The following is a 17,451-nucleotide window of genomic DNA, read 5'->3' on the forward strand; positions in this document are numbered from 1 at the left end:
CAAATTTGCACCAGGAGACATTGCTGGATTGGATTTTAAAAACAACCACTTTAATTGCTCATGCCAAATAACTTCTTGGTTACTGTTGAACAGACTTTCATCAAACAGATTAAACAACACTTCTCCAGCAAACAAAACATTCCAATAGAAAACCAGAAACCCAGCATAGGGCATAAGGCATCCTGCACCGCTTCTAATTCTGAGTTTGTCATGAATGTTTGTTTGCCAATTCAAATCGGTTTGCAAAAATCATAGGATCATAAAACTGTAAATATCACTGGATACAATATACATGTTAGAGAATAAAATTTCAGCAAGATTATGATGGCAGAAAAACAAAAGAAAATGAAAGAAATCCAGCCATTCTTTCTCTTATCATGTACAGGGATTAAGATCTCTTATACAAGGGCAGAATTAGTGTTTAAAAAAGAAATCATTTGTTAAGACAGATGAGCTAGTTGCCACAATGACCCAGTGCGTCTAAATTGTGATAGAAATTACAGATCAACAACACAATTACTGAGCAAAGTTGAAGATGAATAATATGGTATAACAGTGGTAATGTTCAAGATTATCACTCTTATCACTGTAAATTCCAACGGATTCATTGAAAGTACCATAAAAACTTGGTGCCTACTCAGAGGATCCTCGATGGGCATCGACTTTGCTATTTGAAGGAGTAACAAGAGCTAAAATTACAACTCCTCCTAAAGTCACAATCAAAACACCTAACAAATTCACTAGCAATGCCTCGGCAGAGTAACGTGTTATGGTTTTGCTGCCCTGCAAAAAGGTAAGTTTCTCCAAGATGCCAGTAGCAGCAGTTGTAATAGCCATCCCATAGATGTAAATACCTAAGAAAACATGCCATGGTAGTAAACTTGCTGGGATACCTCTTGCACCTCCGGGATACCAAAACGTTACAAATCCAATACCCCACTAAGATAAAACAACTTGGGTGTATTAGAAACAAGAAAACATAGGTAAATCAAATAACATTGCATAGAGACGGAGAGAGAATGGGTTCTACCTGGATTCCAAATAAGAGAAGACAAGCTACACCTAACCATGAGTGCAGACTGTAAAAGTTGTCAATGTTCATGTCATTGTGAAACTTCAAAGCTGCCCATAGACCAAGTAAGCTCATACTAAAGGCAAGGGCTTGGAGAATGAGGTGCACAGCCTTCTTGAAGTTTTTTGTTCCTGAAACAGTCTTGTATGCCAACATGCCTGCAGTCATTGCCAAATGAAAGAGGAAGATCAGAAATCAAAAGAATGAACATTATGAAATCAGTTGCAAGCTTCTAAAATGCAAAGAGTAGTCTGTCTACAACTTTCTGTCATGTCTAAGAAGTCATCTCATCAGTATTAACAATACAAAAGTCAATTCAAAGAAACTAATTCTGTAACACTTCCAGCATTGTGCTTTCCATTTGGTACCTGTGTACTGACTTATACACTTCCGGCAATAATGACCCATGCTACACAAGAAAATATGGAGGATCTTGGAGCTTCATGAATGATGAAGAAAAGCATAGGAGAAAAGAAACTGCTGGTTAGATTTTCACAAGGGTAAGCATCTTTATGTACCAAGTACAGGTTACACAGCAGGTACACATGACAGATTCTCATACCAGGGGAATGGCAGGTAAATGCTACACCCACGCTTAGTTATGAAGTGATATTCTACTTGTTTGACTAGATGTTCCCTTGATGTACAGAAACCATCATGGTCCCCAGCTATTATGCCAGACTTCTGTAGATCTTTGATAAGGTATATCAGACCAAGATGTATCACAATGGGTGCATGGATTTCCCCTTTCCAGATCATGCTTATATTCAAGAGTTATTCGAGGACATGAGGCATCTCCCATAATTGTACACAGATGGACGATTGCATTCAGAACTGACACTAACTGTTTCCCTATACCATGACCCACAAACAGTGGCCAGTGGGGGTTCTAAGAGCAGGCTACAGCCTATGATGCTCTCTTTGCTACTAATTTAGCTTTTGCTTAGCGTTTAACCTTTTTTTATATTCAAAGTCTGAAATATAGTGGAAGCATAAAAGTTTTTTTTTCCTTTTTTCTCCCTTTTAAGAGCAATGACTTGTGCCTGATGTTATTGTGGGAATCTTGATCCATAATCTGGGGAAGCACTATTCTGTAAAGAATAAGTGATCATAATGTGATAAAAAGAAATTATCCAAAACATATTGTACACAGGTGCGTTCATGGTGGGCCGAGGTTAGGTTTTGAGACTAGGTGGGCTAGGTTAGGTTAAGGATTAGGTCAAAGTCAAAACCATGTTAAACAGGGTTGGTAAATTGATAGGTTTCGGTATGAAAATTGGTACGCTCAAACGGTGTAAAGAAAAAAATCCTAAATTTGGAGGGATTATTGCAGACACCTTAATGAAGGTACGTACCAAGTTTCAAGGTCAGGCGACACCGGGACAAGTCTGTACAAATTTAAGAAAAGGACGGACAGGCGAGACAGGGCAGGGTCTGGTTCAGTATGGTTTTGATAAAGTTTGAGAGAAAAATCAGTTCTCTCAAACTATTGCACAGAAAATTACCAAACTTTAGGGAAATACTCTAGACACGTGGAAGGAGGTTCTGTTAAAATCTCAGGGATTAACTCCACTGGGTTCGGGAGATACAAGCTCGAGAACAAGCGACAGGGATTAGGGTTTTAGACTGGGTCAGGACTATATTTTGGCTCAGATAGGTTGTAATAGAAAAATCAATTCTCTCTACTGGAATGGAGACAAATGTTGATTTTTGGAGGGTAGGCTGGGAACACGTAGGAGAACCTAGGCTAAATTTTCATCCCTAAATCAGCTCGGGTTGGGGAAATACAATTCGGGCAAGTTGGGTCAGATTCTGCAGTTTACAACAAACAAAATCTAGGCTTATGACTAGGTTCAACGGTTTGGGAGAGGTCAAGGAGTGGTTTGGGCATAAGGAAAGTATTGGTCTGACTTAATTGGTGTGTCTAGGCTTAGTCCATGGCTTGGGCAGGGGCTGAAGGTCTACAGGGTGTCAGGTTCACTAGGGAGAGTTAGCTTAGCCACCGAATAGAGAGTTCACCCACACGTTGATACTTGGATTGATGCTTGGACTTGGGCAGCACCTAAGTCCTTGAGTTTCATGACCTAGGGAAGGTTTGAACACCTTCAGCTGGTATGGAAGAGTCCTTAGAAAGGGTGAACGAGTCTGGGGGTAGGAACTTGCAGGGGTAAGGAAGGAAAGAGAAATGTCCAAAAGAAGAGGACATCCAAAGAGAGAGAGAGAATACGAGTTCAAGAGTAAGAGTGAGATCAAATATCATCTCATTCTATTTCCTTCTTTTTCTTTCAATACTACAAATGAACCTCTATGTATTGTCTCCTTGCCCTTAAAACCCCAGTAGTTTCAGTTCTATCTCTTTGATTTCAACCTAACAACTTGACAGTGTGGTTGACTGCAAATAAGCTTTAGAACACTTTTATTGGCATAACATGCATAACAGGTGGCCAAGAGCTCAAGTGATGTTGAATGCCACCCCAGCAGGAGCTTGATATGCACCTTCTTTACTTGAAATAGAAACAGATAATATGCATCCAATTTCTCCAGAAGATTAAGTTGATTTCTGAATAAAACACAATAACCAGAAAACTATCTACCCAAGTTCTTGCCCCACCCAATTCACATACAGTAACTTTTGTATTTGTTCCATGATTACTAATCCCTACACATTTGACTCTTTAGTGCATTTCAAACAGCGTGAATAATCAGAAGTTGTACGAGATAAGATAAATTAATATGTCCAGTATTTTCAGAGTCCAGGTGAAAACGGTGATGAAATGTTAAATCAACCATGCAAACAATGCCAAATACGTCATAGGCTCCAGTAATGTTTCAACAGATTTCTGGATAAACTCCAATCTTCTTTAGAAGTCACTCGTTGATACATTTAACTTCTGCAAACTATCAATTGAACATTTATATCATAGACATGTACTGTGTACTTTACCCTAATCACTAGCAATATCAATGAGATATTGAACTCCTCATGGTCTTTCATTTGGAGAAGCCCCTAACATGATGTCTTCAATAGCAAGAGAAACAAAACACAATGTTCCCTAACATGGCTATTCACCAACAAGGATAAATGGTCGCGAATTTTCAAATAACCCTCCAATATCCACCATGTACAAGTTTGTTACTAACTTCTATTTGGCACAAGATTTGTGTCATCCTCCTTGAGTTGAAAGAACTCCACCATAATGACTAACATGTGTGACCAAGAACTAGTAAAAGAATGTGATCATATTCAGTGCCTTGCTTCTGCTTTGATTTAGTATCTACAGAGATGGTGAAGGGCTGATTGGCAAGAAATGGTTCCAGAATCCAGATATGAGTAGAATTAAAGAACACATGATAGTTTATCTGGAGTTATCCAATTAGATTTAACTTAATTTTACAGACTTTCCTGTGATAGACAGCAAAATAATTAAAAATTTCATCCCCACAAGCATTACATACTAGAAAAGAAACTACCATACCTTCACCACTAACAAGTATGAAGCCAACAACCATTAGTACAGGATGTACCTAGATTGACAGCAGAACCAACCACCAAGTAAGACAGAGAAAGAGTTTAACGGCAATCTGAATTTAAAATCACTGACTGCAAAGGAGAAAAATTCTTCCCATCATCATATGAAAAATTGTTGACCTTCATAAATTTAACCAACCCTAAGGTTTAAGCAGGGCATCAAGTTCTGAACCTTCATTGAAATAAGCCTAAAAAAAATTTAATTATGCCAACCATGCCAATCTTCCCTAGAAAAATAAAAACCCTAAAATGGGTTTATTTCACTAGCTCAAAAAGAAAAGAAAAAAAACTTCATGAAAAATAAGGCTTGCATATATGCAAGAAATTGAATTCATGCATTCTAAGAAGAAAGAAAAGAGAGAATTCATGACAGAAGCTATTCAGATGAATCAGAGGAGAAATATGCAATCACCCAAAACCAATCTGGTCAAAACTAAGCACATGAAACAGGATACCACTTATTTATTGGAAAACTAACAATGCCCAAAATACTTACCAAGGAAAGTCGCAGATAAAAATGTTTATCACATTGCTTTATTACCTACTTGTGTGCACTATATGATCTAAGAGTGCATTATTATAAATTTATGCCCTTGACTGCAACAACAATATCTAATAACATATAAATAGTATATGAATAATCATGATCATCAAGCCTTATCCAACTCATGGTTACCGGAAGCTTGATTCCTGAGAAGCCACTTTGGAAGCTAGAAACTAAACACTTCCAAAACTTGGCTCCCTTATTAGGGAAGTGGGCTTCCAAGGACATCAGATTTTCAACATGAGAAATGAATTTTCAGTAAAAAAATATATTCACATAATTAGTGAGTTGTAGTCCCTATAATAGGACTACCATAGTTGACCTATTTTATTTGCATTGAAGAATTGACCTTCAATAACAATATATTTTTTGTAATTTCATAAAAATGTTATGCAAATGTAAAAAATTCTTAATTCACTTCTTATTAGCTTCTCACTTCCTACTACATATGTACTTGCAAGCACCTTGCTTTTCGCTTCTGCTTCCCTGCTTCTCGATTTTTGTTCCTTCTTTGGCAACTTTACCAACTACATGGGGGTTGGCATTTGTTGAATAGTGTAATTGTAATATGCGCATTATTTATCATTTATGCTACCCTTTTCTTTTGTGTATATATTCCTACTAGTAAGGGGCATAATTGTAATATTTCAGGGGTTAGTGGGTATCTAACTTTTGTCTTGTAGTGTAAAGGGGGAGTCGACCCTTAGAAGTTCTCATGTTTTCAATGGAGTATTTTGTTAAGCAGTCATCCTCTCTATTCTCGTCCCTTCTCCTTTTGTTTCTGCTAGTATCACGATTTTAATATGGTATCAAAGCCTTCTTGAAATAGAAAGGGTGCTTTGTTGAAGATCAATGAGAGGAAGAAACTTTATCTGTGCTAGAACCCACCTTGTTTTGTGTGCTCCGCTGCTGACGTCTGTATCGAGCTTGAGTTTTGGGTCGATTGAGATTGGATTCCATTAGTTCTTGATTTCTGTGACTGAATGAACCAAAAATTTCAAAGGTCGGATGAAATCTTGATTTTTGGTGGATTTTCTTGTATTTTCTGAAAAAACTGATGAACAGTACCCCAGATGCAAGAAGTTTGTGATTGTGATGCTATCGGTGGGTTTTGTTTGCCCAAAGCAGTTTTAATCTGGTCCTTTTTTGATGTGTGATAGTTTGGGACTGATTTTAAGGGTTGTTTTGGTGTTTGGGTGCAGTCTTGACGTTAGATTTGGGTACCTAGTTCAGGCGGTAACTCATTTCCTGTGGGGGTTTTTTTCTCTGTTTCGACCAGCATATTGTGTTGGGTTGCTGGTGCTTTGATATATCTTGGCTGTTGTTGGGTTTATAGTGTTGTGTTTGTTGTTTGTGTACTCACTTTGAGACTGAGTTGTTCTATCTACTGTAGAGGCAAAATATAGGACTGACTCAAACCACTGCTAAATTATATGGGTCAGATGGCTTTTGCATGAACTTGAAGTGACAGTCTCTGAAAAGACATCCCTATATTGCGACAATATAAGTGTGATTCATATTGTCAAGAATCCATAATTTCATGAGAGAACCAAGTACATTGAGATTGACTATCATTTTACCAGAAGAGCTTATGAAGATAAAGTTATAGCTCTAGAACCAAGTACAAGGAGCAAGTAGCAGATGTGTTTACAAAGAATTTGGCACCATTACACTTTCAGTCATTCCTTCAAAAACTTAGCATGATTCCTCTTAAATCATCTCAAGTTTGAGAGAGAGTGTTGAATAGTGTAATTGTAATATGTGTATTATTTATCATTTATGCTACCCTTTTCTTTTGTGTATATATTCCTACTAGTAAGGGGTATAACTGTAATATTTTGGGGGTTAGTGGGTATCTAACTTTTGTCTTGTAGTGTAAAGATGGAGTCGACCCCTATATACAGAAGTTCTCACGCTTTCAATGGAGTATTTTGTTGAGCAGTCATCCCTCTCAATTCTTGTCCCTTCTCCTTTTGTTCCTACTAGTATCATGATTTTAATAGCATTCAGGGTCCTTTTGCTCAACCATCTTTAAGGGGAAAGTTTGCCTCTCATTGCAACTTTCCAAGACCTTATTATTCTCTCCCTTCTCGTACCTTTAAACAGAAATCACCTGTTCAAAAAGGTGTTGCATCTAAACTCTTACAACATGCTCACACTATCTCAAGCAACATTCCTGGTTTTTCTCCTTTATTAGAATTACCAATAAAACTTCTGCCTGTGCCAGTCATTCTTGATTTTGTCTCTACTTTGTCACTCAGTTTCTCTAAACTCTGAACTAGACAATGTAGGAAGACCTCACTTCAGATTGATAGAAATGACAGAGGCCAGAGCAGTACTCTGTGTAGAAGTCCATCTCCTCCGATTTTCTTATCAGTGCAAAATTATGACAAAAAAATAAAGCTAAAAGACAAAGTATTTGCCAATTTACAAGAATTGAGGAAGTTCTATGACATCATAACTTGGAATAGCGCTTTGTATGGACTTCTTTACAGAATGTTGAAAATTCTTCTAATTAGCACTTGCAATTTTCTAATCAGTGGCTTAATATCTCATTACTGTTCCCATCACACATTTTATCAGAATCCACTGAAGAAATCCAAATTTAACCAAAAAGATAAAATGAAAATAAAAAAACTAGAGGAAGAAGATACTTCTTTCCTCAGATTCGATTAAAACACCAGATCGAGTTTTTGTTATCCCATCTATTTTGAACTAAGTACATAACAAAGCATCAAGAACCAGTGGTCATAAGAATGAAAGACACTCAGGCTATGTTTGGGAGCCTTGCAATGGGATGGAAAAATGGTTTCAGTGTGTTGCCAAAATATCGTTTTGCAAATGTGTGATGTTGTGAGATGGAGTTGCCAAAAACATCCTCTCGTGAAAGGTGTTGAAATGTGGTGTTGGGCCTGCCAACACCAGTCCCAATGCATTGTTTCAGCAATGCCACTGCTCCCTAGGGTTGCAAATGGGTCAGATTCTGGAAGCCAAATTTGCAAATTTTGGCTGTCTGGATCCAAACCGAGACTTCACAATGTATTTTGGTACCCGAGATCCCATCCATTTGCAACCCTACTGCTCCCAAACAGCAGGAGAGTATGAGAGCAGGGCGGAAAGCACAACACAACCTCCAATCCAACGCTTCCAAACATATCCTAAACCACGCAAGACCGAAAAAGAAAGCATGAATCAGATTCCGATCTACTCATTCTCCACCGTGCAACGCTTCACAGGATCCAGAACCAGAAACAAGTTCAAAATCCAAGAAGACAGAGCATAACGAGCATATCAGAAAGAAACAACGGGGATCATAAAGAGAGATAACATCAAATCACAAAAGATCACAAAAAGAAAACACTATTCAGATTCCGTTCTACTCATTCTCTACTGCGCAGCACTTTCCAGGATAAAGAACAAGAAACATGCTCAAAATCCAAGAACACAGAGCATAAGCATATCAGAAAGAAGCAAGATTGTGATCAGAAAGAGAGAGTGCACGAAATCACAGGCGATCACAAAAAGAAAACACGATTCAGATTTCAATCTACTCATTCTCCACCGCACGCCACTCCAGCGGCTCAAGAACCAGAAATAAGCTCAAAATCCACGAGGACAGTATGATAAGCATATCAGAAAGAAGCACGCGGGATCATAAAGAGAGAGAACACTAAATCACACAGCGTCACAAAATGAAAACGCGGTTTGGATTCCGATCTACTCATTCTCTATACTGGCCGCCATGTCACAGTATCAAGAAGCAGAAATAAGCTCAGAATCCAAGAAGACACAGTATGATAAGCATCTCAGAAAGAAGCAAGCGAGATCAGAGAGAGAGAGAGAGCATACGTTGAAGATGAGGGACTTGTCCTGGGAGATGAGCGACATTCCTCCACGGAAATGCATGACCCACACGAGCACCAACGCGGCCACCAGGACGCCCGTGGCTCGAACCAGCAGGACGAGGAGCGGGAAGCGGACAACGGGCGCCGCCATGAACTGAGAAAGAGAGAGAGAGAGAGAGATCAGGGACGGCAAGATTGGAGAAGACGCTCCCGCCTCTGTCCCTTCCTCCGTCGCAGGGTCCAGTCTGTTGGGAATCGCTGGGATCTCTCTTCGGAGGGGAATCGCAATTCGCGAGTCGCGACTCCTTTTCTTTCGAACTCCCTGAGGGCGTTAGGGTTTCGTGATCGGTTAGTTTATTTATTCCTTTCCGTTGACCTGAACATTTGATTTCTGGGTGTAACGGAGACTTGAAAGCAGGGAAAGGGAGACTGGGTTGGTAAAAACGGAAAGGCCACGTCAGCCGAGTTTGTCCACGTCGGAACAACGGTACGGACAGATATCACTGAAAGCGGATTGCTCTCTATCGAGTAATCAATGATGAACACATCTAACAGTTCGGATCAAGCAAACAGGATACTGTATATTTGGATACGAATTCATAAACAGGATACAAATATGCATTTAGATCGAAATTAGACTTGTTTAATCAGGAAGCTTTGGATCTGTATGAAATTCTATAGCATTTTTTGAACATGTAGAATTAGCATCTTAATCAAATCCTGATCCAATTAGTTAGTCATATACAGAAATATCCAATTATGCGGCCCATTTTCCCCAAGACGAGATTGGATCAGCAATGAGTGACTGTACCAAATTTGCACCCAATAACTTGTGTTCAGTCATATTTGAACCCAAATTAGAATCACATCCCAAAATCCTCTTGGACATAACAGTTTATTTAAGTAGAAGGGAGATACATATTGGGTACACAGTGCCACCGCATGAGTGCGCAAAGTAGGGGTGCAAACGGGTCAGATTCAAGTCGGATCCTGTTAAATCTGAATATGAATCTGAAATGCAAACAGTAAATCTGAATCCAGATCTGGATCCAAAATAGATCCAATGAGGTAAGGTTGAATCTGAATCCAAATCACAAGTGATAATACTGGATAAAAAAAGAAGAAAAACAAGCTATTTATTTACATGTAAATTTATGAAAACCCATCGGATTTTGATTCAGATCAATTTCAAATCCGAATTAAAATACTGATCCAAATCCAAAAGTGATCAATTGAACAGATCTGAATCTGATCCGAATTCACATTCAGATTTTACTTGAAAGATCCAAATCAGAAAATAACATTCAGACTAGGGTCGGATATTCAACCATATCTGATCCATTTGCAGCCCAAGTGAAGTAGGCACCATCTGTGTAAACATAAAGGCACATAAAATTTTCTCCACTCTATGCCCTCCGTAAAGAGAGCATTCTTTTTATTTATTCTTATTTTAAGAAAACTGAGGGAGACTGCACGCAAGTAGTAATGGCAGTGGACCAGGGCGGATGCGGGGGACAAGGTCTCCACCCCCACCCCTTTTCAAAATTCGGCCCTCCATCCCTGCACGGGTTTTGATTTTAACCTCCATCCCCGATCCAAACAGGGCGAGGCAGGGTGGGGCCCCATTTCTCCCTAATCCACTGTCATCCTTAAAGAAAGAGGTTGAATGTTCGACCGCGCCAACTAGAAGAAAGAGAGGAAGGAGAGCTTAATGGAGAAGCAACGACCCAAAGAAAGAGATGGTTGTTTTAGCTTTAGGATTAGAAATTAAAAATATATACAAGGGAGTTATATGAAATTTTATTAAATCATTAAAGGTATTTTAGTTATTTTTACCAATGGGGATCAGGGACGGGATGGGACACGGCGGGTCAAAGCGTAAGTCCATCCCAGCCTTCATCCCCACACAGGTTTTGGTTTTAACCTCTATCCCCGGTCCAAATGGGCAAGGCGGGGCGGGGCGGGGCGGGGCCCCATTTTCCCCCGGTCCACTGCCATCTCTACTCGCAAGTTCATTGGTGTAAAAACTTCATATACCTTTCGCACACCAATGAGTACTCCCAGATTCAACCGGGTGGCAAGGGACGCACACCTGTGAGTTTTGAACTTGTGGCTTTCTTTAAGCTTGGTGACATTCACAACTGGCCTCTACCAGATGAGCAGAGCCCTCGTGGGCTAGAGAGAGCATCCTTTCTATCACCAAAGACTAGTTTAAACAGTAATCACCTACACTAGCATGCAATAAGCAAATTTTAGCAGTTAATTTTAGCAAAACTCGTTTATATATGACAAGTTCACAACTTATCCCCCGCTCAGGGATGGCACCAAAAACACTTTTTGATACAAATGATAAGCACAAGCTCGGAGAGGGTTTGCTCACTGCTCAGCAACACAGTGACAACCTTGTTTTCTACATAGCAAGAGGTTTACCATATTCTGCAAATAATTCAATCAATAATGAGAGAGGGACATACATGAATCCTTCTAGCCAGCATCACACCTTGGTGCACATTGGTGAGGACCATGAACATCACATGAACCTGTTCATTCTGCAAGTAAAAGAAAAAAGAGCAAACTATCCTATTACCATAAGTATTTACTCAAAGACATTTTGAAAACCTACAGTTACACAAATATATAGTTGAACCCAAAAAGAAAAGGTGGGCAAGACATTTTTATAGAAGGCCAACCAATCTAGCAGAGCCAAGCAATGAACCTTCATACTGTATCATGGTAGCCTCCTCTGCCACAGTTCACCGTCCGCCTTTGTAATCAACTGAATCAACATCCAGGGAACAGCTCTGCGATATCGAAAAGGGTTTCCATATCAATATACGTGCTCAGATGCGAGCAATGACATTGTTATGGCTCCTGCGTAGCCAACTAAAATTCAAAACCTAAGCACCATCTCTGAGGTAAATAGCACTGCAATCTCCAGCATATGGCCTCATCCTACACATGCATGCAAGCTAATTCACCTTTGCACATGTATATATGATGACGGTCATCCAGTTCCAGTCTTCTGTTGAACACACGGATGCAGAAGTATCACTTGCCTGCTTCAAAAAATACAGAAGTGGCTGCATTTCACAATGCCGAGGCCCACCACAAATCACACAAATGCCAGGCTCCTGCAACTGACTTGAAGCCAATAGAATAGAGGCTTTCCACCATAAAAGTGCATGTGCAAGTGTGAAGCCACTTCAGTTTCTTCCGGCTATCAAAAATGAGAAAGATGTCATCGAGCTAGTTTATGTGAATGCATGGACAGAAGAATGGATGTAATTTATTCCCCAGCAGTAGAGACATTAATAAAGAAAATAAAGATTCATTTATTATATAGAAAGAGAAATGGTAGATACCATTCTTGAAATCTCCAACACTAAAAATCTGAAATCACAAGACTAGGGTTTAACATATTTTGTGACCAAAAGCTAATCGTGGATGAGGTTGCATGTTCATCTGTTATGGCTAATGAGCAATATGTTTGTCACTGTTTGATCCTATCATCCTAAGAACACAAGGCGAGCTAGCCACAGTAAGGAAAGCAAAGTAACTGAAGTACCTTAACAACTTATTAGCGTTATCTAAGTGCAATGCAGACACCCACAGCAGTCTCCGAATTTCCTAGCAGCTAGGTTCACAATCACCTGCGCTTGCCCTAAGAAACATGGGGTTCTCAAAAATTCAGACTGTAAGTATACATCCAAAGTCTTTTGCATCCACAACTAATGCCAAACTTCTGTGGCAATAAACAAGAGGGTCTGGAACTACCAAAGCATTTAGGGATAGACAAAGAAAAAAAGAGAGAGAAAATACATCATACCCAAGCATTTAGGGATAACCAATCCTTCATACTCATCATTTTTAACTGATGAAATTATATCTTCATTCAAATGATAAGTATGGTTGTTATCTTAGGCATTACGTCAAAAAGAAAACTTTGAACTTTGAAGGCATGTTACATGCTTACAAAACTTTTAAACATCATATAGTACACACATGGTGGCAGATTCTCACAAACAACCTGAAAACGCATGTTTCATGAACATGGACACATTAAATATTGCAGTCAACGCACATGAGAAATGTTTTATTCTAAAACCACACTGAAAATAAGGAATAGTGCGATATAAATAAACATCTAGGCCATAAGCTTTGCTATGAAGGCACTGACAAATTTGCAGTTTGGCTTCACAGCCCATTCCAGTAAGATTCTCATGCATCAAGAAAGAGACACATTGACAAAAAAGCGCACTCACTAATGCATGTAGGCCAGGAGCTTCATAACAAAAAAATTTAACATAAACAGATCAAAATAACCCAGCTTGTACATTTCTCTGACACAACGGAACATTTGATAGAATGAATAAAATAGCCGTCACATAGCAATGTCAAAAATACATTAGTATCAGTCTGAGTTCATATCACTGAAAGAAAATTTTAGAGCACATATATGAATACATGATACGTACATTTGGTAACAGAAAGTACCCAACTTATAAACAGTAACAAATCTCATTTTTCAGATTGTCTCAGAAAAGGAAAATCTAGCAATAAGTTGAAGTTTTCTCTTTTCCTGGGAAAACATCAGGAAAATCTCGTTACAATTACACCTAAAAATATAAGAAAATAATAAAAACAAGTAAAAATATTTAAAAAATAAAAATTATATATATCAGAAATAGGTGATCTTTTAAAAATCTTGCGATGTTGTGATGAGATTTCCAATATCTCTGTGATATTTGTGACTATTGTACATTTTCCAGACACAACAGTACATTGGCAAAATGAACAAAATAGACCTGTTAATAGCAATGTCAAAGTACAGCATCATCAATCTGAATTTGCAACATCTTCAATAAAATGATAGAGCACATACAAGTTGAACTTTCAATATCCTAAAATTAAATGTGATGTTCATTGTTGCCAATACCGAAAACAGAAAAACAAAATATAAGTATCATAGCAGACAGTTGAGAATATGTAAATGGTAAAACAAATTGCACCATTTATTTTCAGTTTTTATTATAACCTTTAAATTTAACTACCACAGACAGGATTAGAAACTTGCACACCTGAAGCATTGCTCTGGATAGAGATCCAAACGTTTTTTGAATTTCATGTGTCCTATCAACATCCAAGGCTCTATCATATTCATATGTTTCTGCTTCACATGACTCCTCTTCAGAAGAATCAAAGTGTTGTTCATTTCCCTTGATAGAAATGGTTGAACATGCAGCAGAAACAGAACTGACATCATGTGAGGATGATTCTTCCTCGCTATAGATATCAAAGCAAGGCATCACTGCAGGCAAAAGATTATAAGTTGCCAAAAACTGATGGACAATATATCATCAGGTTTGATACTCAAGTTCATGATTTGAACACAATGATAACACGGTACAAAAGCAAGTTGTACAAGTAATAAAATTCCATAAAATATAAGAAAATAGTAGATAATGTATTTGCATTCACAAAGGCATAGATATATGGTCTAAACCAAAAGGGGATCAAACTGTTGCTAAATAAGCACAGATGTAGCACAAATGCATCGAACCATTTCTTGATAATAGCTATTTTTCCTAACCAGGGTTCAATCATATATGGAGGAAATGAAATACTATACATATTCTTATTTATATAGCCCAAACATTGGCATATTTGAGGCAAAACTGCAACAAGATTCCTGCTGTAGTAGTTTGCCGACCTCAATGAGGTGTAAGATACACAACAATGCCAAATGTTGCTCTGAAATCCTTTCACAAGGATCATGACATCTCTCCTTCCAGAGAAAACACCAATCAAAAAGTATAACAGAAACAAGGATAATGTAGTAACCATAGATCCTAAACACTTTCTACAGCCATTTACATTTGGAGAAGACAGCAAAGGGACACGAATTGAATCATTGATCAATTCATTATCTTCTCCAAATTATTTTTCTTCAAACAAAGTCAGAGTTATCACTGTTATCATATACTATGCAACGAAAACAAACTCATATGTTCATGGCGCATGCCAAACAATCGCAATCAAGTGGTTCAACTTAAGACTTGTAGAAACCATGAAGACAGCCAATTTCTTAGAAACCAAGAAGGAAAAAATTTTGTAGATGTTTATCAACCGAGGAACGAACCTTCCATTTTTTCTTAGGAGAGGAGTATCCATGGTTCTAGGCTACCCTCAACCATAGATAGGGAGATGAAATCACCCTAAATTGCATATACTACCTGGATTGTTTTGCCCAATTTTATTGTTAGATCACTTTTCAGACGCAAATATGAAAGACATATTCATCAGGTTGAACTGCAACTCATATACATGCCTGTGTGGTAATAGGAACCAAATGCTTCTTGCTAGAACAAAGACAACATTTTACACAAATGCAATGTCTAATGGAAAACAGTCTAGAACATGGAAATAAAACATATCAAAATGAATGTGATTACAAAAATTTGCAGCATCAGGTAGACCACACACCTGGGACAGAGGGGTCAACCACTCTTGTGCTCGGCCTTCACCTGGCAATTAACGCGATTCTTGGCATCACTCCTCTTCTCCACACGAGAAGCCACAGACGCAGCTTCCGCAAGCGCCTTGCCCAACACACCCTTATCCAATTTCACATCATCACAACCTTCTTCATCATCTTCAAAACTCCATGTATCCTCCCCCGACTTATCACAGCTACTTGATACCGCAACTTGACTGGTACTAATGGCCTCACTAGGTTCAGCCCCGCATTTGGCTTTTTGAACACAAAGAGTCAGGCAACCACCATTTTCCCCAATTTCACAAATTTTCAACCATAAATTTCCATTGCAAGCATCACCAACCAAGGTAATTAACAAATAATAGTAGTAGAGATTACCTAAGCGGGTTGCTCCCACAATGTGGCATTGGACAAGCTTACACATAGAACACACGTTCCTCTAAATTCAAGTCACTACTTCCAATCGGAGCATACACCTACAAAGTTAAATCATGGCTCTAGCAATATGTAACTCCAGAAAATATATAATATGGGATATCAAAAACATATCGATAGCTAAAACGAATAAGAATATGGCAAAAACCTGTGCGACGAGTGAAAGATGCCCACTACATACGGCACACCTTAGCAACTCATCCTTTATGCTTTTCATTGGAAGAGGCCAATCCTAATAAGCAGAAAAAGACCAACGGTTGCACAAACTCAAAACAACACTGATAGGAACCATATTGAGAGAGAGAGATGTATCGAGAGAGAGAGAGAGAACGAACGGGCAATCCACCGATCTTTGTAGTGTAGTGATCAGAAGGTTTGTGGTAGTCGTCGGCCCATGATCCAGGCATGCCCAGCATCACTCCTCCCATTGTTCACCTGATCCAAACCCAACCACCTGAAGCTAAATAAAAAGCAGCACTCACGCATAAGGAAAATATTTTCTACCCTCGAGCGTACCATACCTTCTAGTAGAAACCGCCCGTTCCATCATATTTTCTTATATTTTTTTGTGGAATATGCCTTACAGATATGACATATAGTTTGTTTGATCAAAAACATGTTTCAGATGGTCTCAACGCAACGTATAAGCAGATTTTTTTAGAGTCTCCAAAATTCAATGGTCCCCATGTATAAAAGACTTCACAAGTGAGAAAAATATGTTTTTATTATTTTGAAACGAACAACAAAAATAAAACAGAAAAACATAGAGATTAAAGAAAAGAATTATATAGAGCTCCAAATCATATTTTCATGTCACAAAACTACCAGTCCAAAGGAGCATTCCCTAGTAAATAGACCATGCTAAATCCATCCGTGAGGGTCAAATGGATGAATAAGCTCCTACCTCTGAGTTTCGGCTACAGAACTTTAGAGTGTAGTTAGGGGTTGTCAACGGGTTGGATCTGTTTTTTTCTATCAAAAAAAAAAAACCCAGGTTGTATCTGGTTCAGACTCAGGTGGGTTCAAACCCAGATCCAACTAAAAATGCGAGTATTGGGTCCTATCAGGTCTGTCATATGGAAAACCATACCTGGACCCTATAAGAATTACAGGAACCCAATGTGACAAATATCGCGAGATTTATGAAAATCTCGCAAGAAAACACGAGATATATTCCAAAAGTTTAAAACAGTATTTTCTTGCGAGAATTACAAAATCTCTAGGTGTTAAAGTTTTGTGACAATACAATACATCGCGATATATTGTCGGTTCATTTGCAACATTTTTATTTGCTTTTTTTTTATTTCAACAAAAGCCCCATCAGGCCTCAATCAAAGCTCTAATCTCTCTCTCTCTCTCTCTCTCTCTCTCTCTCTCTCTCTCTCTCTATATATATATATATATATATATATATATATATAACAACCCGAATCGGGACCTCTTAAGTCTGAGTTCATGGGTGTCACTTTTCAAAAAACATTTATCAAAACAACCTCAAAACCAAGCCAAAAAAAAATTATATACATGTTA

At 38.4% G+C, this 17,451-nt stretch overlaps 1 protein-coding gene and 1 pseudogene across 2 annotated transcripts; both read right to left on the reverse strand.

Moving 5' to 3' along the window:
- Positions 1-346: 346 nt before the first annotated feature.
- On the reverse strand, positions 347-9,295 carry LOC149812484 (transmembrane ascorbate ferrireductase 2-like). Its single transcript, XM_089993522.1, has 4 exons — positions 8,995-9,295; positions 4,549-4,597; positions 1,031-1,230; positions 347-939 (listed from the first exon to the last, which is right to left on the reverse strand). The coding sequence occupies exons 1-4, from the start codon at positions 9,139-9,141 to the stop codon at positions 634-636; spliced, it is 702 nt and encodes a 233-aa protein (XP_089849648.1). The 5' UTR covers positions 9,142-9,295; the 3' UTR covers positions 347-633.
- Positions 9,296-14,052: 4,757 nt separating this feature from the next.
- On the reverse strand, positions 14,053-16,714 carry LOC149812485 (uncharacterized; annotated as a pseudogene). Its single transcript, XR_016428498.1, has 6 exons — positions 16,257-16,714; positions 16,070-16,153; positions 15,920-15,962; positions 15,515-15,741; positions 15,319-15,349; positions 14,053-14,298 (listed from the first exon to the last, which is right to left on the reverse strand). The product of XR_016428498.1 is annotated as an uncharacterized LOC149812485 (transcript).
- Between the last annotated feature and the right edge of the window lie 737 nt (positions 16,715-17,451).

The sequence above is a fragment of the Nuphar pumila genome, chromosome 17 (assembly GCF_984573655.1).
Source record: "Nuphar pumila chromosome 17, dmNupPumi1.hap1.1, whole genome shotgun sequence".
NCBI classification, from domain to species: Eukaryota; Viridiplantae; Streptophyta; class Magnoliopsida; order Nymphaeales; family Nymphaeaceae; genus Nuphar; species Nuphar pumila.